Source organism: Ranitomeya variabilis, chromosome 2, assembly GCF_051348905.1.
Source record: "Ranitomeya variabilis isolate aRanVar5 chromosome 2, aRanVar5.hap1, whole genome shotgun sequence".
Lineage (NCBI taxonomy): Eukaryota > Metazoa > Chordata > Amphibia > Anura > Dendrobatidae > Ranitomeya > Ranitomeya variabilis.
In genome coordinates, this window is record NC_135233.1 from 552,350,403 (window position 1) to 552,372,675 (window position 22,273).

General features: G+C 44.0%; 1 protein-coding gene across 1 annotated transcript in view; it reads left to right on the forward strand.

Moving 5' to 3' along the window:
* The window catches only part of ATP6V0D1 (ATPase H+ transporting V0 subunit d1), a 138,354-nt gene extending 118,900 nt beyond the window's left edge, over positions 1-19,454 (forward strand). The window contains exons 7-8 of the mRNA XM_077288191.1: positions 4,813-4,890; positions 18,868-19,454. Of these exons, the coding sequence (XP_077144306.1) occupies positions 4,813-4,890; positions 18,868-19,029 (240 nt within the window). The 3' untranslated portion in view covers positions 19,030-19,454. The remainder of the gene's footprint in view (positions 1-4,812; positions 4,891-18,867) is intronic.
* Positions 19,455-22,273: the final 2,819 nt, after the last annotated feature.

Consider the following 22,273-nt stretch of genomic DNA (forward strand, 5'->3'; position numbering starts at 1 on the left):
GATCTCCCCAAAAATTTGCCTCCAGAGCTTATTGTAAATGAAAGGAGGCTTTACCAGTGTGAAGCATGTAGATCAGGAGAGCAGACTGTCGGTCATTACATGTCTCACACTGGTAATGCCCCCTTTCAGTTAATAAAAGCTCTGTAGGCAGGTTCTCGGGGAGATCTATGTCCTGCCCATAGATCTTAATAGCTCATTTACATATTAAGAACAATGTAGATTTCTCTGGAATAAGACATTGGATCGCAGATATCATGGTATCATTTTAGTCGACTTCCTATGACCTACATGCCCAATATTGATGGCTTGGGAGAGTAGATCCTACTGACATATTCCCTCTAATTTATTCTACTTAGATTGTTAGACCGGTTTGGGTACTACCACTAGGACTGAAAGTCCTGGAATTATTGAGCGAAACGACTTGTCACATATGCACCTTCTTGCTCCTTTTGTAAGTCTGATACTGATGAAGCATAGCCGACCACATTGCTTAGCCTGGCTTTCCCTATAGACTTTAGCTGCTTTTACACTCTAGGTAGCTGTCGGTCACACAATGATTCGGGCCTATCATTCAGGCGGCAACTATCTCACCTGACTCTCCCATACATCGGAGTGCTCGCTCTGAGCCATTGCTTGTCTCCCCTGGTTGCGGTTTATATAATAGAAAACAAAAGGATCGACAATACAAAATTGGACATGCCTGATCCTTATCTGTCGGGGATTTCCGTATACATTAGACTGCCAGCTGGATCGGCAAATGTTAGTCTAATGTGTTTGGGGGCCTTTAGGAAGGAGCAGGACCAGCGTCGGACTGGGGTGTCTGGGGCCCACCAGAGGAATGGACTCTAGGGGCCCACCCTACAGCTATGTGCAAATATCTGTCATTATAGTGGAGCATCGGCTGTAAAACACCGGCGGCTGCTGCACATCTACCGTGTGCCCCAATAACTGGGATGTATAATTACGGTAGTTTACATTAATGGGGTTCTTGGTTAAAACAAGTTATCACTGATCCATGAGCTCCACAGGATAGGTGATCGCTTAGATCCGACCATTAGACATTGCACCGATCAGAAGAATGGGGAAGTTTTATCCCTGACATGACACTTTTATCACTATTTTAAAATGCAGCGGCAGGTGGGATTTCTGACCGCAGCTCCATTCATTCTCTTTGGGGCTTCCAAAAAAAAACAAGTGCAGCCACTAAGGGAATGAATGGATCAGTGATCTAGTCGGACATGCCACTCCAGTCTAATGGGGATAAAAAGTTCCACATTTTGCGGAGTGGGTCCAAGCAGTCAGACCCCCACCAATCAATACGTTATCACTTATCCTGTGGAGAGGTGATTACTTTTTTCCACAGGAAACCCCTGTAAGTGCATCTCCGCCGCTCTGTACAAAGCATTACAACTCTAATGGAAATAAAGAATCTTCTCCTAATTAATATCGGAGAGAACAAATGACCGCCATACACAACACAATCCACTATACCAAGACCAATAATACCACATACAGGAAGAAATACCACCACACCATGACCAGACCACATAGTGACCGAATAATACTACATACAAGGGACAAATACCACCGCACCGTGTCAACACCACATATTACCACCACTTGGTGACCAAATAGCACATACAAGGGACAAATACCACAACACCATTTCCAGACCACATATTACCACCACATAGTGACTAAATACTACAATACTGATCAGAAATAAAAAAAACAAAAAAAAACACAATACTATCACCATAAGGCTGCTGCCACACTAGCAGTATTTGGTCAGTATTTTACATCAGTATTTGTAAGCCAAAACCAGGAGTGGAACAATTTGAGGAAAAGTATAATAGAAACATGTGCACCACTTCTGCATTTATCACCCACTCCTGGTTTTGGCTTACAAATACTGATTTCCACATATAGTGGGATCTATGCAATAAAGCGATCTCCACTATGGTACTAATATAAAATAAATTTTATTGAACATAATGTTAAAAACACAAATAGGATAAAATTACTACATGTAAGAAAGGTACACAATCCAATAAAAGGGACTATACTGCCATGGGAGATTGCAAGATGGCTCAGGCTGAATGCAGTATATATACAATGAGAAATACCTATGCTATGATATGAGAGTCCATGGATGGAAAGCTGCCTCTATCAACGATACCTAGCTTAATAATATGGTGTCCTAAATCAGACCCCACAAAAATACATGGCATATGCTAGAGGTAGTAAAAGGATATTACCTTACTGTTCGCCTGCTGCAATGACCCCGGCGTCCCTCTAGCATATGCCATGTATTTTTGAGGGGTCTGATTTAGGACACCATATTATTAAGCTAGGTATCGTTGATAGAGGCAGCTTTCTATCCATGGACTCTCATATCATAGCATAGGTATTTCTCATTGTATATATACTGCATTCAGCCTGAGCCATCTTGCAATCTCCCATGGCAGTATAGTCCCTTTTATTGGATTGTGTACCTTTCTTACATGTAGTAATTTTATCCTATTTGTGTTTTTAACATTATGTTCAATAAAATTTATTTTATATTAGTACCATAGTGGAGATCGCTTTATTGCATAGATCCCACTATATGTGGAAGTTTTGCTGGGTGGTACATATACCCTTCGTTTTGAAGGGATTTGTCTTTGTAAAAACATAGAGCAATTACGTGTGATTACAAATACTGATGTAAAATACTGACCAAATACTGAATGTGTGACGGCAGCCTAAGTGACATTATACACAGGAGATCTGTACTTAGTATGCAGTGTCTGTGTAGAGGTAATACAGAGATCACTGGTGACATTATACACAGGAGCTCTGTATATAATGTATAGGTAATACAGTGATCACTGGTGACATTATACACAGGAGCTCTGTATATAGTATACAGTGTATAGTGTCAGTGTATAGGTAACACTGACTCACCAGTGACGTCTCTAGGTGAAGTCCTTCATCTTTCATCCAGCACAGACCGCCATCATTTCTTCCAGCCAGGACTCGTTTCTGCAGGAAATAACACAGTTATCTCGAGCTCTGCTTGCAGAACACATTACTTAATTTTTCACAACTTCTACATTACACCACATAAAGAAAAAAAGGCGACATAGTGTCACTCTACACAGTAACAGGACCGCCCCCCAATTAAAACAGTATACTCAAAAAATAAAATAAATACATCACTGCAGTAATAATATCCCTTAATTAGCCCCTATGGTAATAATATTCCCCACCCTGGCCCCGTTTATCTCATTCCTGGCTCCAGCCATATGTTCTCGCATCCTGCCCTCATGAGTATCCATTCTACCCCATATGATCTCCCCATCCTGCCCCATCTGTCTCCATCGTATCCATCCTGCCCCATGATCCAATCCTGCCCCATGTATTTCATTCTGCCCCGTGTCTCCAATCATGCCCTGTATCTACATTCTGCCCATGCCTCCAGTCCTGCCCCCAGTGTGTCCAGCAATCTACCCCAGTGTGTCCAGCATATTACCCCCAGTGTGTCCAGCAACCTGCCCCAGTGTCCAGCAATCTGCCCCAGTGTGTCCAGCATTGCCTCCAGACAGTGTATCCAGCAATCTGCCCCAGTGTGTCCGGCAATCTGCCCCAGTGTGTCCAGCAATCTGCCCCAGTGTGTCCAGCATATTACCCCCGTGTGTCCAACAATCTGCCCCCAGTCTGTCCAGCGTTCTGCCCCCAGTCTGTCCAGCGTTCTGTCCCCAGTCTGTCCAGCGTTCTGTCCCAGTGTCTCCAGCATTCTGCCCCAGTGTGTCTCCAGCATTCTGCCCCAGTGTGTCTCCAGCATTCTGCCCCAGTGTGTCTCCAGCATTCTGCCCCAGTGTGTCTCCAGCATTCTGCCCCAGTGTGTGTCCAGCAATCTGCCCCAGTGTGTCTCCAGCAATCTGCCCCAGTGTGTCTCCAGCAATCTGCCCCAGTGTGTCTCCAGCAATCTGCCCCAGTGTGTCTCCAGCAATCTGCCCCAGTGTGTCTCCAGCAATGTGCCCCAGTGTGTGTCCAGCAATGTGCCCCAGTGTGTCTCCAGCATTCTGCCCCAGTGTGTCTCCAGCATTCTGCCCCAGTGTGTCTCCAGCATTCTGCCCCAGTGTGTCTCCAGCAATCTGCCCCAGTGTGTCTCCAGCATTCTGCCCCAGTGTGTCTCCAGCATTCTGCCCCAGTGTGTCTCCAGCAATCTGCCCCCAGTGGGTGTCCAGCATTCTGCCCCCCCCTGCTCCAGGGGCACCCGCCGCTCCGGGGGCCCCCCGGCCGCCACCCTCCCACCCTCCTTGAAGACGATACTCACCCTGCTCCAGCGATGGTCTCGGCGTCTGCTCTGCACTGCATCTTCTTCCTGCTTGTGCTTGTGCGGTCATGTGATACTGATTAAAGTCATGAATATGCGCATATTCATGGCCTTAATGAAGCGGTACCACGTGACCGCACAAGCAGGAAGAAGATGCAGTGCAGAGCTGACGCCGAGACCATCGCTGGAGCAGGGTGAGTATCGTCTTCAAGGAGGGTGGGTGGGGGGCGGCCAGGGGGGCCCCCGGAGCAGTGGGGGCCCTGCCGGCAGGTGTCAGTGCCTGGGCCCACCGGAGGATCCTCCGGTTCTCCGGTGGGCCAGTCCGAGCCTGAGCAGGACACCCGCTCAACTACTCTCCTGTTCTAGCCGTTGATGGGGGTCCCGCTCTGATCTAACAATATAAGTGATAATTACTGTAGACCAGGATACAGGTATTTATGTGCATATTGTACCGTGTGGCTTCCGCTTCACGCGCACTTTTCTCTTCTCAGGAGTACAAGCTGCTGTTTGAAGGCGCAGGAAACAACCCTGGAGATAAAACGCTGGAAGACAAGTTCTTCGAACACGAGGTAACCATAGGATGAGGGAAGCAATGTTCCATGTAGCTTCAGCGCCGGCAGCTGGAGGGAAAAAAAATCCGCTCAATGTCTAGTACGACAGACCCATTAAGATTTGGCAGAGCTGCGGCCAAACTTCTCTGGTTCTTCATTAGGAAATGATGAGATCCAGATGAAGGGTTTTATCTTCCTCGCTATTTCTGTTCTGCTCTTGGCCTACAATCCGGCTTTTTTTTTTGCAGCTGGTTTTGTACTATGAAATCTCATTTTCGTCGTTACCCCTGGTTGTCATGGTATAAAAGGATCCATCTGCTTCTTTGCTGAGTGTGGGCTTTTTTTTCCTTCTCCAGTATCGAATGTCTGTTCTGATCATTTGGAAACGTGCCTTTTGCACCTGTATTACATTGAGGTCAGGAACGTGCGCGCTGTTGGCCAATGTTTCTGTACTCTGGGGGTATTTGGGCTCATTACCATTCTAAATGTGATCTGTACATTGCTGCAAGGCCTGGGAATGGCGGGGACACCTCCGTACAGTAGGGTTTAATCATCAGTATGGATTAGGGCTCACTCCGGGGATTTCTCTACCAAGGAACAGTACTATGTAATGGCCATAGAAGTAGAATGTCATTATTTTGTTGTTTTTCCATGTTCTTACTTACATCGCGGTTCCCTTCTATACAGGAAATCACAACGGATTGATGGATCCCTTATGTGACAGATAACAAGACTGTCCGATGGTGCCACATAGACTAATGACTCTGAGATTTCAGTCTTTTTACATTCGTGTCTGGGGAACTTTTGTTTTTCAGGACCATGCACATTTTAATTTTATTATAGTACATTAGTTTAAAGGGAATCTGTCACCAGTTTTTCGCCACCTAATCTGAGAGTAGCATAATATAGCAGTAGAGACCCTGATCCCAGCTTTGTCACTTACTTTACTGCTTTTTGTAGTTGGGTGAAATCACTGTTTTATCAGCAGGAGATTATCATTAGAGGACTAGTAAACCTGCTGTCAGGTAGTCCAACCCACCCCCCACCACTGTCAGATTTCTGTTGACACTGGCCATGGACAAAGTAAGCTACCAATAAATGGTGTGGTTGGGGTTACACAGAGCTCAGCATTCAGAGAACTGTGAGATCTAAATATATTTTGCATACGGGCCTGCCTAAGGAGATTCTAACGGACCAAGGAACTCCTTTTATGTCCAAAGTGATGAGAGATTTGTGTAAGGCTCTCTAGATCAGTGATTTTCAATCAGTGTTCCGCGGCACACTAGTGTGCCGCGACACATGGTCGGGTGTGCCGCGGGGAAAGTTCCCCAAACTATGGTGCCCCCTTTGTTTTGTTCCCCGGCAATGCGCAGCGATGCGCAGTCACGGAATAACACATGCGCGAGCTTTGAACGCTCACGCGACTTAATGACGTCACCGAGGCCGGCGCGTCATCCTGAGAGCGGAGAGACTCTCGCATTTGCCCGCCGCCAAGGTAATGCCCGCCAATAATGCTGTGTTCATTAAGTCAGCAACAGCTCATTAACCCCTTCCCGACCTTTGACGCCACGTAGGCGTCAAGAAAGTCGGTGCCAATCCGACCCATGACGCCTATGTGGCGTCATGGAATGATCGCGTCCCTGCAGATCAGGTGAAAGGGTTAACTCCAATTTCACCCGATCTGCAGGGACAGGGGGAGTGGTACTTCACCCAAGGGGGGTGGCTTCACCCCCTCGTGGCTACGATCGCTCTGATTGGCTGTTGAAAGTGAAACTGCCAATCAGAGCGATTTGTAATATTTCACCTAAAAAACTGGTGAAATATTACAATCCAGCCATGGCCGATGCTGCAATATCATCGGCCATGGCTGGAAACACTTATGTACCCCACCACCACCACCACCGATCTCCTCTCCGGTCTTCCGTCCGGTGCTCCGCTCCCCTCCGTCCTCCTGCCCGCTCCCCCCGTGCTCCGATGCCACCCCCCCGTCCTCCGATCCACCCCCCATGCTCAGATCCCCCTCCCCTCATACTTACCGGGCCTCCCGGTGTCCGTCCATCTTCTCCATGGGCGCCGCCATCTTCCAAAATGGCGGGCGCATGCGCAGTGCGCCCGCCGAATCTGCCGGCTGGCAGATTCGTTCCAGGTATATTTTGATCACTGAGATATAACCTATCACAGTGATCAAAATAAAAAAAATAGTAAATGACCCCCCCCCCCCCCCCCCTTATAGGTAGGGACAATAATAAAAAAAATATATATATATTTTTTTCTTTTTCCACTAGGGTTAGGGGTAGGGTTAGGGTTAGGGCATGTGCACAAAAAAAAACTAAAAACAGGGAGAGACTGAGAACTGTTGAGGAAGAGCTTCGTGTGTGTCTTTCCACCATTCCTGCCAGGATATCCCTTTTGTGTTTATCGAAACAGGCCCAGGTTTCACACTGAGTGAGTATAAATACATTTAGACTCTATATTATTAACTATATGTAGAATATGTACTGTTTTAGTGTCATTTTGTGCCATTTTGGTTGGTGGTGTGCCCCGGGATTTTTTTAAGTATAAAAAGTGTGCCGCGGCTCAAAAAAGGTTGAAAATCACTGCTCTAGATTACTCAACTCCGGACATCGGTGTACCATGCACAGACGGACGGACTCGTAGGGAGCTTCAACAAGACCTTGAAATCCATGCTGAAGAAGGTCGGGGAGAAGGATGGCTGAGACTGTGATTACCCACTGCTGTACCTGCTGTTGTCTATTAGGGAAGTCCCACAGACCTCTATAGGGTTCTTGCCGTTCTAGTTGCTTCTGGATACGTCGGTGACTTTTGGATATTGCTAAGGAACATGGGAAGCAGAAGTTACATCACACCGGAGCATCTTCAAGCATGTGGCCGAAATGTAGGACAAAATCGTGAAGGTAATGCACAAGAGACCCAGACTATGGTCTACAAGCAGACAGCAAGGTTGCAACAGTTTAGCCCTGGAGACCGGGCATTGGTGTAGGTACCCACTTTAGAAAACAAAATTCTGGTCAAGTGGCAGGAGCCATACGAGATGGTTGAAAAATTGAGTGACCTAAGCTACAAGGTCCACCAGCCAGGGAGAAAAAAGCCGTACCAAGTGTACCACATTAACCTGTTGAAACCATGACGAGACAGGGAAGCCAGAGTTGAGAATGTCACAGTGGTAGAGTCACTATCACCGCCCCAAAAGCAACAGTGCTGAGAACTGCTTCATCGGAACCGGGACCTGCCTTCGGAGTTGCCAGGATGTATGCAAGTTGTGGAGCATGAAATCCTGACAGAACCACATGTTTGGGTGAACCAAAAGCTGTATCGAATTCCCAAAGTCTGCCGCAAGGTGATCTCGAAGGAGGTGAGGATAATGTTGAGCCTGAGCGTCATCAATGAATTAAAGAGCAGTTTGTCCAGCCCTAATGTCCTGGTACCAAAGCCTGATGGAAAAAGGCGTGTAACGATTACAGGAAGTTAGGCAAGGAAATGCAAATTCGACGTGTATCAGATGCCTCGCGTTGATGAACTCCATGGAGAGGCTAGGGTCAGCCAGATACATCACCACTCTGGACCTAACGAAAGGGTCCTGGCAAATTCTCCTGTCCCAAAGTGCCAAGGAGAAGATTGCCTTCTCGACACCTTACTGTTGCTTCCAATATACCAGGAAAACCTTCGGGCTGAAAGGAGCCCCATCTACAGGTGCTTCTCACAAAATTAAATATCATCAAAAAGTTAATTTATTTCAATTCTTCAACACAAAAATTGAAACTCATATATTATAGAGTCGTTACAAACAGCGTGACAGAGTGATCAATTTCAAGTGTTTATTTCTATTAATGTTGATGATTATGGCCTACAGCAAATGAATAACCCAAAAGTCATTATCGCAGAAAATTAGAATAATTAACAAAAAAAACACATGCTAAGGCTTCCTAGAATTGGCCACAACCGGTCTCCAAGAAGCAGATTAGGGAGTTTCTGGGAACGTGTGGGATACTATCAGCGATTTATCCTGAATTTCACCATGATGGCCGCCCCCTGACTGATCTTCTCAAGGGCACGAATACGTCGATGGACAAATTTGTCCTCTGAAGCAGAGATGGTGTTCCAGGACTGGAAGCTCGCCCTATGTAAACAGCCGGTTTTGGTTGATCCTGACTTCAGTAAGGGCGCTCGCGTTTTTTCGGAAGTGTACACCTACAAGAGGCGGACACTCAGGTGCAGTCTACTACGTTTGAGTGTTTGCCTCTTGTAGGGGTTCACTCCCGAAAAAGTGCACGTCAAAGTGAATGTGCGCTCTGTCGTCACTATTACAGTCTACTGACCCCGTCAGCGCATGCGTCTGAACCTCGTTTTGCGGGGTATTTCGGACACATGCCCCGACGGGGACACAAACGTAATGTGAAAGTACCCTAAGGAGTTTGTGGTCCAAATGCATGTCTTCAACGTCGTTTTTTAACTGTATTATCCCAGGAAATAGATGGGGACGAACATCCAATTCTATACTTCAGTAGGAAACTCTATTCTTGTCAAAAGAACTATGCCATCTTGGAGAAATAGTGCTTGGGCATCAAATGGGCAATTGACATGCTGAGATACTCCTGTAAGGCCGGAAGTTCAGGCTAATGTCAGATCATGCGTCCCTGAGATGGATGAGGGAAAGTAATGGGAAGATTGCATTAGTGACTAGGTAGTTTCTAGAGGTCCAGGACTTTAGTTTTCATGTGGAGCCCAGGCCTGGGAAGCTACAGGGTAATGTAGATGCCCTGTCCAGACTTCCCTGTTTGATGACTGAAGGTGCCAAAACCACGGCTTTGGGCAGAGGGGTGGGATATATGACAAAGACACTGGCAAAGTACTGTACAAAAGATATAGTTTCACTGAGGCTAATGGCTTCAGTGATTTAAAACTTGGACGTTTGCTCCAGCACACGAAGTTCTGAGAGGGGTTAATTGGACATTTTAAGGGCTAGGCTTTTAAGTGAACAGCTGAAGAAGGCTTTTCACCATATCTCCTCCCCAGGGTGGGGTTTAGAAAGTAAATAGCCATCTGAGTTGTTTGGTGTTCGGTGTGTCTGGAGAAGACCGCTCCAGAGAAGTGTTTATCTTAAGCTGTACTGAACCTGGTTGGATCCCCGCTGGTATACGGACTGTGTTTTAAGTTCTCTTTTGTTCTCCCATTATGCCAGAAAGGCCGTGTTTATTTTGTTGTTCCTGCACTGATAAACCATCAGAAGAACCGTTCCTGTGTCTACCTCGGTGAGCTGCCGAGTGAGCCGATCTACCACACCCTATTGTCCATTTCGTTTAAGCAGTTAATACAAACTATATGGGCCTTTAATCAGAAGGCTATACTGACCCAGTATTACATCTCGGAATATGAACTAAATGTCCTAATTATTGTCTAGTTGCTTGGTAAAAAAAATACTAAATTCTCTCCTACTAATCCCCTCCATTCATGCCCTAGGAAGTACTCTACCGATTCCCTTTCTTTTCTGGTGATAATGGCACAAGACAGCTGCAACCAGTCACTGGCTGCAGCGGTGACCAGAAGTGATACTATATGTGCCCTTTTACACATTTATTTGACACCAGGTCTATCTATATGACTTTATATTCTTCCCTGACTGAACCGAGCCTGCTGTCTGAGGGTTATAGAAACTTGCTGGAACACCCGACCCCACGAAGTCTGATAACGGCCATTACGAGCAGATGTTTGGTTGGTGGCTGCTGCTTCTCAGTCTTTCCTCTTAGCACACAAGTTCTTGGCTGCAGCGAGCATCGGAGTGCTCTTTTCTGATCCCAGAGGGAGCGAGGCGTGCAGTCCAGGTGCCAGTTCTGCATCCAAATGTGAGCGATCCAGGACTCAACACTGCCTCCATTCTGATATAGAAGAAGGGTCATTAGTGTATCGGTGATTGCGGAAATCACATTTAATTAAGGGGTCTGTTTTATCACGAAGACTGAAGGCTGAATTATTTATTTATTATATACTAATGGGGCTCTGCGCATTAAAAACAGCCCATTCCACATCAAAATAGGTTTTTAATTGGCTTAAAGGGGGTTACGATATTGATGGCACCCCCACCTATTTCAGATCCGATGGTGGATAGATGTAAGTGTGAACTGTAGCTTAGCTCTTTTTCAGTTGAAGCGGATTGGTGAGGGTACCTGAATTCGAGAACTGCCAGATCTGCAGCAGAGAAAAGTGATTTTTTTTTTTTTTTTTAATCAAAACTGCAGCAAGCAGCCCAATAACTGACACATCACTGGAATCAGGATGTCTGGCCCCAAGTCATGCTGCTCTGATTAGATGGCAAAAACCCATTAAGGCTATGTTCACACTTTGCGGTTTTTGCTGCGGATCCGCAGCAGTTTTCCATGCAGGGTACAGTACAATGTTACCCTATGGAAAACAAAATCCGCTGTGCCCACATTGCGGAAAATCTCTTTAACCCCTTCACCCCCAAGGGTGGTTTGCACGTTATGGACCGGGCCAATTTTTTCAATTCTGACCACTGTCCCTTTATGAGGTTATAACTCTGGAACGCTTCAACGGATCCCGGTAATTCTGACATTGTTTTCTCGTGACATATTGTACTTCATGATAGTGGTAAAATTTCTTTGATATTACCTGCGTTTATTTGTGAAAAAAACGGAAATTTGTCGAAAATTTTGAAAATGTTGCAATTTTCCAACTTTGAATTTTTATGCAATTAAATCACAGTGATATGTCACACAAAATACTTAATAAGTAACATTTCCCACATGTCTACTTTACATCAGCACAATTTTGGAACCAACATTTTTTTTTGTTAGGGAGTTATAAGGGTTAAAATTTGACCAGCAATTTCTCATTTTCACAACACCATTTTTTTTTTAGGGACCACATCTCATTTGAAGTCATTTTGAGAGGTCTATATGATAGAAAATACCCAAGTGTGACACCATTCTAAAAACTGCACCCCTCAAGGTACTCAAAACCACATTCAAGAAGTTTATTAACCCTTAAGGTGTTTCACAGGAATTTTTGGAATGTTTAAATAAAAATGAGCATTTAACTTTTTTTTCTCACACAATTTACTTAAGCTCCAATTTGTTTTATTTTACCAAGGGTAACAGGAGAAAATGGACCCCAAAAGATGTTGTACAATTTGTCCTGAGTACGCCGATACCCCATATGTGGGGGTAAACCACTGTTTGGGCGCATGACAGAGCTCGGAAGCGAAGGAGCGCCATTTGACTTTTCAATGCAAAATTGACTGGAATTGAGATGGGACGCCATGTTGCGTTTGGAGAGCCCCTGATATGCCTAAACATTGAAACCCCCCACAAGTGACACCATTTTGGAAAGTAGACCCCCTAAGGAGCTTATCTAGAGGTGTGGTGAGCACTTCGACTCACCAAGTGCTTCACAGAAGTTTATAATGCAGAACCGTAAAAATAAAAAATCATATTTTTTCACAAAAATGATCTTTTCGCCCCCAATTTTTTATTTTCCCAAGGGTAAGAGAAGAAATTGGACCCCAAAAGTTGTTGTACAATTTGTCCTGAGTACGCTGATACCCCATATGTGGGGGTAAACCACTGTTTGGGCGCATGGGAGAGCTCGGAAGGGAAGGAGCGCCGTTTTTACTTTTCAATGCAAAATTGACAGGAATTGAGGTGGGACGCCATGTTGCGTTTGGAGAGCCACTGATGTGCCTAAACATTGAAACCCCCCCACAAGTGACACCATTTTGGAAAGTAGACCCCCTAAGGAACTCATCTAGATGTGTTGTGAGAGCTTTGAACCCCCAATTGTTTCACTACAATTTATAACGCAGAGCCATGCAAATAAAAAAAAAAAAAAATTTTCCACAAAAATTATTTTTTAGCCCCCAGTTTTGTATTTTTCCAAGGGTAACAGGAGAAATTGGACCCCAAAAGTTGTTCTCCAATGTGTTCCGAGTACGCTGATACCCCATATGTTGGGGTAAGCCCCTGTTTGGGCGCACGGGAGAGCTCGGAAGGGAAGGAGCACTGTTTTACTTTTTCAACGCAGAATTGGCTGAAATTGAGATCGGACGCCATGTCGCGTTTGGAGAGCCCCTGATGTGCCTAAACAGTGGAAACCCCCCAATTATAACTGAAACCCTAATCCAAACACACCCCTAACCCTAATCCCAACGGTAACCCTAACCACACCTCTAACCCAGACACACCCCTAACCCTAATCCCAACCCTATTCCCAACCGTAGATGTAATCCTAACCCTAACTTTAGCCCCAACCCTAACCCTAACTTTAGCCCCAACCCTAACTGTAGCCTTAACCCTAACCCTAGCCCCAACCCTAGCCCCAACCCAACCCTAGCCCCAACCCTAACCCTAGCCCCAACTCTAGCCCTAACCCTAGCCCTAACCCTAGCCCCAACCCTAACCCTAACCCTAGCTCTAGCATTAACCCTAGCCCTAACCCTAATGGTAAAATGGAAATAAATACATTTTTTAAATTTTTTTATTTTTCCCTAACTAAGGGGGTGATGAAAGGGGGTTTGATTTACTTTTATAGTGGGTTTTTTAGCGGATTTTTATGATTGGCAGCTGTCACACACTGAAAGAAGCTTTTTATTGCAAAATTTTTTTTTTGCGTTACCACATTTTGAGAGCTATAATTTTTCCATATTTGAGTCCACAGAGTCATGTGAGGTCTTGTTTTTTGCGGAACGAGTTGACGTTTTTATTGGTAACATGCTCGGGCAAGGGAGATTTTTTGATCGCTTTTTATTCCGATTTTTGTGAGGCAGAATGACCAAAAACCAGCTATTCATGAATTTCTTTTGGGGGAGGCGTTTATACTGTTCCGCGTTTGGTAAAATTGATAAAGCAGTTTTATTCTTCGGGTCAGTACGATTACAGCGATACCTCATTTCTATCATTTTTTTTATGTTTTGGCGCTTTTATACGATAAAAACTATTTCATAGAAAAAATAATTATTTTGGCATCGCTTTATTCTGAGGACTATAACTTTTTTTATTTTTTCGCTGATGATGCTTTATGGCGGCTCGTTTTTTGCGGGACAAGATGACGTTTGCAGCGGTACCATGGTTATTTATATCTGTCTTTTTGATCGCGTGTTATTCTACTTTTTGTTTGGCGGTATGAGAATAAAGCGTTGTTTTTAGCCTCGTTTTTTTTTTTTTTGTTTTTTTTTTACGTTGTTCACTGAAGGGGTTAACTAGTGATATAGTTTTATAGGTGGGGTCGTTACGGACGCGGCGATACTAAATATGTGTACTTTTATTGTTTGATTTTTTTTATTTAGATAAAGGAATGTATTTATGGGAATAATATATATATTTTTTTTCTTTATTTAGGAATTTTTTTTTCTTTTTTTTTTTTTTTACACATGTGGGAATTTTTTTTTTCACTTTTTTACTTTGTCCCAGGGGGGGACATTACAGATCGGTGATCTGACAGTGTGCACAGCACTCTGTCAGATCACCGATCTCACTTACAGCCGTGCAGGCTTACAAGCACCTGCACGGCACCCGGAAGTAATCCCTGCAGGACCCGGATGCAGCCCCGCGGCCATTTTGGATTCGGGGCCTGCAGGGATAGGAGGTAGGAGACCCTCGCAGCAACGCGATCACATCGCGTTGCTCCGGGGGTCTCAGGGAAGCCCGCAGGGAGCCCCCTCCCTGCGCGATGCTTCCCTGTACCGCCGGCACACCACGATCATGTTTGATCGCGGTGTGCCGGGGGTTAATGTGCCGGGGGCGGTCCGTGACCGCTCCTGGCACATAGTGCCGGATGTCAGCTGCGATAGGCAATCGTGCTGGACGTACTATTCCGTCCTTGGGAATTAGGGCCCACCCCACATGGACGGAATAGTACGTCCAATGGCAGAAAGGGGTTAAAAACCACGCGGAATTGCTGCGGAAAAAAAAAAGGAGCATGTCACTTCTTTCTGCGGTTTCCGCAGCGGTTTTCAACATGCACCAATAGGAAAGTGCTGTTGAAAACCCGCAGAGGAATCCGCAGAAGAAACCGCAGGAAAATCCGCAGTGAAAACCGCAGCGGTTTTGCACTGCGGTTTTTCCAAATCCGCTGCGGAAAAATCCGCAGCAAAATCTGCAAAAGTGTGAACAAGCCCTAACAGGTTCCCTTTAAAGCCTAAGGGCTTGTTCACACTTTGCAGATTTTGCTGCGGATTTTTTTCCGCAGCGGATTTGGAAAAACCGCAGTGCAAAACCGCTGCGGTTTTCACTGCGGATTTTCCTGCGGTTTCTTCTGCGGATTCCTCTGCGGGTTTTCAACAGCACTTTCCTATTGGTGCATGTTGAAAACCGCTGAGGAATCCGCAAAAAGAAGTGACATGCTCCTTTTTTTTTTCCGCAGCAATTCCGCGCGGTTTTTAAAGGGATTTTGTTTTCCATAGGGTAACATTGTACTGTACCCTGCATGGAAAACTGCTGCGGATCCGCAGCGTCAAATCCGCTGCGGATCCGCAGCAAAAAACGCAAAGTGTGAACATAGCCTAATAGTGTGGACTAGCGGGTGCAGGTTTGGTGTCACGCACCCCACACATACAGTACAGACCAAAAGTTTGGACACACCTTCTCATTTAAAGATTTTTCTGTATTTTCATGACTATGAAAATTGTAAATTCACACTGAAGACATCAAAACTGTGAATTAACACATGTGGAATTATATACTTAACAAAAAAGTGTGAAACAACTGAAATTGTGTCTTATATTCTAGGTTCTTCAAAGTAGCCACCTTTTGCTTTGATGACTGCTTTGCACACTCTTGGCATTCTCGTGATGAGCTTCAAGAGGTAGTCACCGGGAATGGTTTTCACTTCACCGGTGTGCCCTGTCAGGTTTAATAAGTGTGATTTCTTGCCTTATAAATGGGGTTGGGACCATCAGTTGTGTTGTGCAGAAGTCTGGCGGATACACAGCTGATAGTCCTACTGAATAGACTTTGTTAGCTGCTTTCTTCTTGCCATAATACAAATTCTAAGTAAAGAAAAACAAGTGGCCATCATTACTTTAAGAAATGAAGGTCAGTCAGTCCGAAAAATTGGGAAAACTTTGAAAGTGTCCCCAAGTGCAGTGGCAAAAACAAGCACGCACTACAAAGAAACTGGCTCACATGAGGACCGCCCCAGGAAAGGAAGACCAAGAGTCACCTCTGCTTCTGAGGATAAGTTTATCTGAGTCACCAGCCTCAGAAATCGCAGGTTAACAGCAGCTCAGATTAGAGACCAGGTCAATGCCACACAGAGTTCTAGCAGCAGACACATCTCTACAACAACTGTTAAGAGGAGACTTTGTGCAGCAGGCCTTCATGGTAAAATAGCTGCTAGGAAACCACTGCTAAGGGCAGGCAACAAGCAGAAGTGACTTGTTTGGGCTAAAGAACACAAGGAATGGACATTAGATCAGTGGAAATCTGTGCTTTGGTCTGATGAGTCCAAATTTGAGATCTATGGTTCCAACCACTGTGTCTTGGTGCGACGCAGAAATGGTGAACGGATGGACTCTACATGCCTGGTTCCCACCGTGAAGCATGGAGGAGGTGTGATTTTGTGGGGGTGCTTTGCTGGTGACACTGTTGGGGATTTATTCAAAATTGAAGGCATACTGAACCAGCATGGCTACCACAGCATCTTGCAGTGGCATGCTATTCCATCCGGTTTGCATTTAGTTGGACCATCATTTATTTTTCAACAGGACAATGACCCCAAACACACTTCCAGGCTGTGTAAGGGCTATTTGACCAAGAAGGAGAGTGATTGGGTGCTATGCCAGGTGACCTGGCCTCCACAGTCACCAGACCTGAACCCAATCAAGATGGTTTGGGGTGAGCTGGACCTCAGAATGAAGGCAAAAGGGCCAACAAGTGCTAAGCATCTCTGGGAACGCCTTCAAGATTGTCGGAAGACCATTCCCGGTGACTACCTCTTGAAGCTCATCAAGAGTATGCTAAGAGTGTGCAAAGCAGTCATCAAAGCAAAAGGTGGCTACTTTGAAGAACCTAGAATATAAGACATAATTTCAGTTATTTCACACTTTTTTGTTAAGTACATAATTCCACGTGTTGATTCATAGTTTTGATGCCTTCAGTGTGAATGTACAATTTTCATAGTCCTGAAAATACAGAAAAATCTTTAAATTATATGGTGTGTCCAAACTTTTGATCTGTACTGTACGCAGGATCCATTATCGTGGAGAGGCTTTACATTCAACCGGGATGCGTTTCACATACGGACTACACAGCCGCCCCATGTAAGTGATCCCGTGCCAATACCGTGTGCTCAATAGAATAACAATCTTTTAAGCTAAAGGGCAGGCTGCCTTGCCAAGATTTTAGTAAGTGGTTTTTGCCAGTGTTCTGATATTGTGTCTTTTTATTTAATTAAAAGAAAGGGTTCAGTCTTTGTGCATAAAACATTTACAGGTTGATAAGGTCTCAGAGTTTGTGCCAGATTTCAGTGTAATTAAACTATATAGCTTTGGGATCGCGGACAAGACGGTCATGCATGTTTTCTATCAACTTTACAGAGATGTTTTAGGGAACGGCATTTAAAGGAACAGTGCTGCAGATGACTATCTAGACTAAAATATATAAAAAGGGTTATCCAGGAGTTGATTTGTTTTTTTAATTATCCCTGTGGGATTAAACACTTATCGGCAGGTAGCTGTTATTGGCCTGCCTGTGTTGCCCTGTGATGATCTTTCCCCACACTGAGGTATGTAATCATGCTGTAAGGTGAAATTATTTTCCATCTTCAGATTTTTATCAGAGGCCTGAAGGTTTTGATGTAAAATTGATTGATATTTGTAACTGTTCAAAACGCCATCCAGCTTAAGTCCCTGTTCTAGCTGCCAAAAACAGCCCCAAAGCATAATGCTGCCTCCACCATGTTTCACTGTGGGCATGGTGTTTTTCTAGTGATGCGTAGTGTTGGCTTTGCACCAAGCATACCTTTTGGAACTATGGCCAAAAAGCTCAACCTTGGTCTCATCAGACCGTAACACGTTTTGGCAGACTTGATCTAGGTTTTCCAAAAACATAGCTGTGCTTGGTTGTGTTTTTATGTCAGAAAAGGCTTTCATCTCGCCAACCTACCCACAGGTCAAAGATATGAAGAATACATAATACAGGAGATTGTTGTCACATTCATTACACAACCAGTACTTACCAAAACTTCCTGCGGCTCCTTTATTGTTGTTATAGGCCTCTTGGCAGCCTACTAGGATAATTGTCTTCTTGTCTTTTTATTAAACTTTGATGGACTTCCAGTTCTAGGTAAAGTTACTATTGTGGCTATTTTAAGTCACTTCTTGATGACGTCTTCACAGTGTTTCATTGTATATCTGATGCCTTGAAAATGTTTTTGTACCCCTTTCCTGACTTTCAACAATTAGATCCTTTTGCTATGTTGTACGCTGTTTACAGACCATGGCTTTTGCTGTAAAATGCATCAAAGAAAATCTCAGGGAAAGCCTACCCAAATAAGTCATCTTTATAGGGGCTAATCCGAATCACTGTACGTGACAGCTATATACTGACTACTATGTAACATGAGTGCATATGTGATTGGCTAACTCTGAACATGATCACATCCCCAACAATAATAGGATGTTCACAGTTAAGAAATCAGTTTTTTTTATTTTTATCCCCCCTTCAAAATGATTTGCATTGAGTTTGCTTGGCAATGGGTTTGTTCTGATTATAGGTGACATTCAAGGTAGAAAAACTTAATTTTTTTTACATCACCAAAACTTAGCATTTTTACCGGGGTGTGTAGACTTTTTTTATATTATATTCACTGTATATATACTGCAGTCAATGTCCTGGGAGAAGAACTTTTCCTTTAAATGGTTGTACCGTATTTAGTCACACACAACTTTTTATGAAACCTGTTAAAAAAAAATTGTGTTCCATCTTATGTCTCCTTCTGATTGTTCATATTTTTTCCCATTTACAGGTGAAATTGAATAAATTGGCCTTTCTAAACCAGTTCCACTTTGGTGTGTTTTATGCCTTTGTGAAGCTAAAGGAGCAGGAATGCCGGAATATTGTGTGGATCGCGGAGTGCATCGCCCAGCGGCATCGGGCCAAGATTGATAACTACATTCCGATCTTCTAAACAATAAGAGACATTTCCAGCGTACTCGTCTCCCCCTGATCCCCCTGCAGACACGTCCTCTGCCTTATTGTCTGGTCAGTCCACGGGGAGGTGCCACATAAGATTTCGCAGAGTTTATTTAGCCGATCAGCAGCTGGTTTTGCTAGGTGTATGGCAGACAACTGCTGAGCGGCCAGCAAGACCTCCCCTCTGGCTGTGACCACTAGGGATCAGTGTAGCCCTTCTAAATCCTCTATGAATAGCTATAGATGTGAGTGAATGTTCAAAGATACTATGGGTGCTGTATCTATGTCCGAATTGACTCTCTCTTTATCTAAATTTCCATTGTTGCTTATTACTAAAATTTAGTGCGTTGTAATTCTTAAAGGGTGAGAACATTTATAGAAAAATGCACATAAAGAACCAAAGGAGTAGTAAAATAATGTTTATTACAAAATATTAAAACAGTGTTAAAAATTGTATTAGAATCCAGAGCAGACGATAGGGGTGAACAGACAATAAAGCTTCAAAAGACAGGTCTGAGGCAATATCGTAAATCCAAGACCCCTCAATAAACCATAGAACATTCACATAATATTGAATAATTCATGAGGATAAACCTGATGAGACCAAAATCAGTATTGTATAGAAGGGGGAGTCAGAAAAAACAAAAGTAGTAGTAATTTACCTTAGACCTGCGGTGCCACAGCCCCTACGCGCGTTTCTTCCGAGAAAGAAGGCTCAAAGCCGAAACGCACGTAAGGGCTGTGGAATCGCAGGTCTGAGGTAAATTACTACTACTCTTGGTTTTTCTGGCTCCTTCTTTTATACAATTCTGATTTTGGTCTCATCAGGTTTATCCTCAAGAATTATTTAAAATTATGTGAATGTTCTATGGTTTTTGAGGGGTCTTGGATTTATAATATTGCCTCAGACCTGTGGTTCCACTCTTTTGGTGCTTTGTCTGTTCACCCCTTTCGTCTGCTCTGGATTCTAATACATTTTTAACACTGTTTTAATTTTTTGTAATAAACATTATTTTACTACTTCTTTGGTTCTTTATGTGCATTTTTCTATATATGTTCTCATGCTTTCTTTCATTGGACCTTCTTTATGGTTTATTTTCCTTTAGTGGTTATACCAGGTTATGACAATTTTGCCACCGTGTTCTTGTTATCGTTTCATATGCTCTAATTCTTAAAGGGGTTGTCCAGGCAACTAAAAATACATGAGAATAAACTTAGTAAATTATATACCTTATTCTTAAGATAGTTCAAATACAACAGGTGCCCCAATGCTCTGCTCTCTGGGTACTGGCTACTTCACTTCATGTTCTGTTCTCAACGCTGTATATAAAGGGGGCTGGCTAACTGTCTCATTTCAGCTGCTGAGCCGCCCTCCTCTGTCTATGCATAAGCTTTATCAGAGGAGTAGGCTGGCTGTCTCATTTCAGCATCTGAGCGTCCACTTCCTCTGTTCATGCATAAGCTTTATCAGAGGAGGGGGCTGGCTAACTGTCTCATTTCAACTGCTGATTTGCCCTCTGTCTATGCATAAGCTTTATCGGAGGAGGGGGCTGGCTGTCTCATTTCGGCAGCTGAACCGTGCACGCATAAGTTGTATCAGAGGAGGGGGCTGGCTGACTCATTTCAGCAGCTGAGCCACCCTCCTGTGTATGCATAAGCTGTATCAGAGGAGGGGGCTGGCTGACTGTCTCATTTCAACAGCTGAGCTGTCCATCTCCTCTGTCTATGCGTAAGCTGTATCAGAGGAGGGTGCTGGCTTAGGTATTGAAATGAACAGTCAGCTTGTCCCTTCATGCAGTGCTGTAGTTATCTGTGGACATATGAAACACGGGCATGTTTTAAGCACGAGACATGAGATGGAGATGCGGGGACCAGAGCTACTAGAGGAACTACATTGATAAGTTATACAACTTACTGTTTAAAGGCCTTTTCTTTATTTTTAAGTTGAAAAACCCCTTTAAAGAGAATCTGTCGTCAGAGATTGACTTATTGATTGAATCACGCTTTTGTGTTTTAAATGTATTTTTCTTTTAATTTTTGACTGTTTATTTTTTTTTGCTCATAAACCACAATTTGCATTAAAATAAAAAATAGTAATCTTGAAATTTGCCCACCGACCACTGAGGTTTTTTAGACTCTTAACTTCTTGTTTTAGGAAACAACACATGTACATTAACCACAATGCAAGCCACAAGTTCATTATGAAAGCAGGGGAGCAGGGTCAGCTGTGACTTAGCCTACCAGTTGTGTATAGAGGCGTAACCTGTCGCTGTAAACCTGCCTCTGATGATAATGAGCCTGCTGAAAAGTTTCTGAAAGTAGATAAAATAAGAGTCTAAAAAAAAATTGTTGGGAGAATTGCAAGGTGACTAATTTTGTTTTCCAAAAAAGATAGTTATGTGAAAAATTAAATTGCCTACAAATTTTAAAAAATACATTTAACCCAAAAGCAATGTAATTTTTCGATGATCACTTACCTGTCAGTAATTTCTGTTTGTGAACACAAGCACATACTTACAGATGGGGTCCGGGCTAGGGGTCCGGACCCTCCAGACTGTCGGGGTGTGGCACAATGGCATATAAAGACTGGATGTGAAGTGGTCGCAGAGCTGATCTTGGTGTGACGCGGCATGTTAATAGCGGTCCCGTAGGATGGGACCCTGTGTAGTATTGTAATATGTTGTACTTCTCACTGTATAATTATAGATGTTTACACTAATAAAAATGTCGCTCTCCACCAGCTATACGAAAAGTCACAGCTAAAATTCGTTTTCGCCTAACCTGAAACTAAAAGGTAGATAAACCCCCACAAAACCTGTCCGTCCCACTAAAATGGGGACTGGGCGGTATACATGTTGCGCTTTTGTTGTGTGTGCTAGCATCATTTTTGGCTGTTTCTAATATTTGCCGCTCCTCTGTTCAAACTTGTATTTTTGCTCATTACTGTCTCTGGCAGCCCGATGCTTGGCAGGTAACACAACTAATGGAGCTGTGATGCATATTTTATCCATATGAAGGTATGGATATGTCCGAAAGGGGCTGGTTTATGTCAGCTAGATGGTGCAATACTGTGAAACCCTGTAATAGTCTTTCCTGAAGTCATACAGGATCATGGCCTAGTGAAGAACCTCTTCTCAGAACATAGTTGCACTGATGGATGCAGTCGTTTCCGCCAGTGAAGCTGTTCCCTCCATAATCCCCATCCCAGTATCTTCTCATTTTATGGGAAATGAACCCTG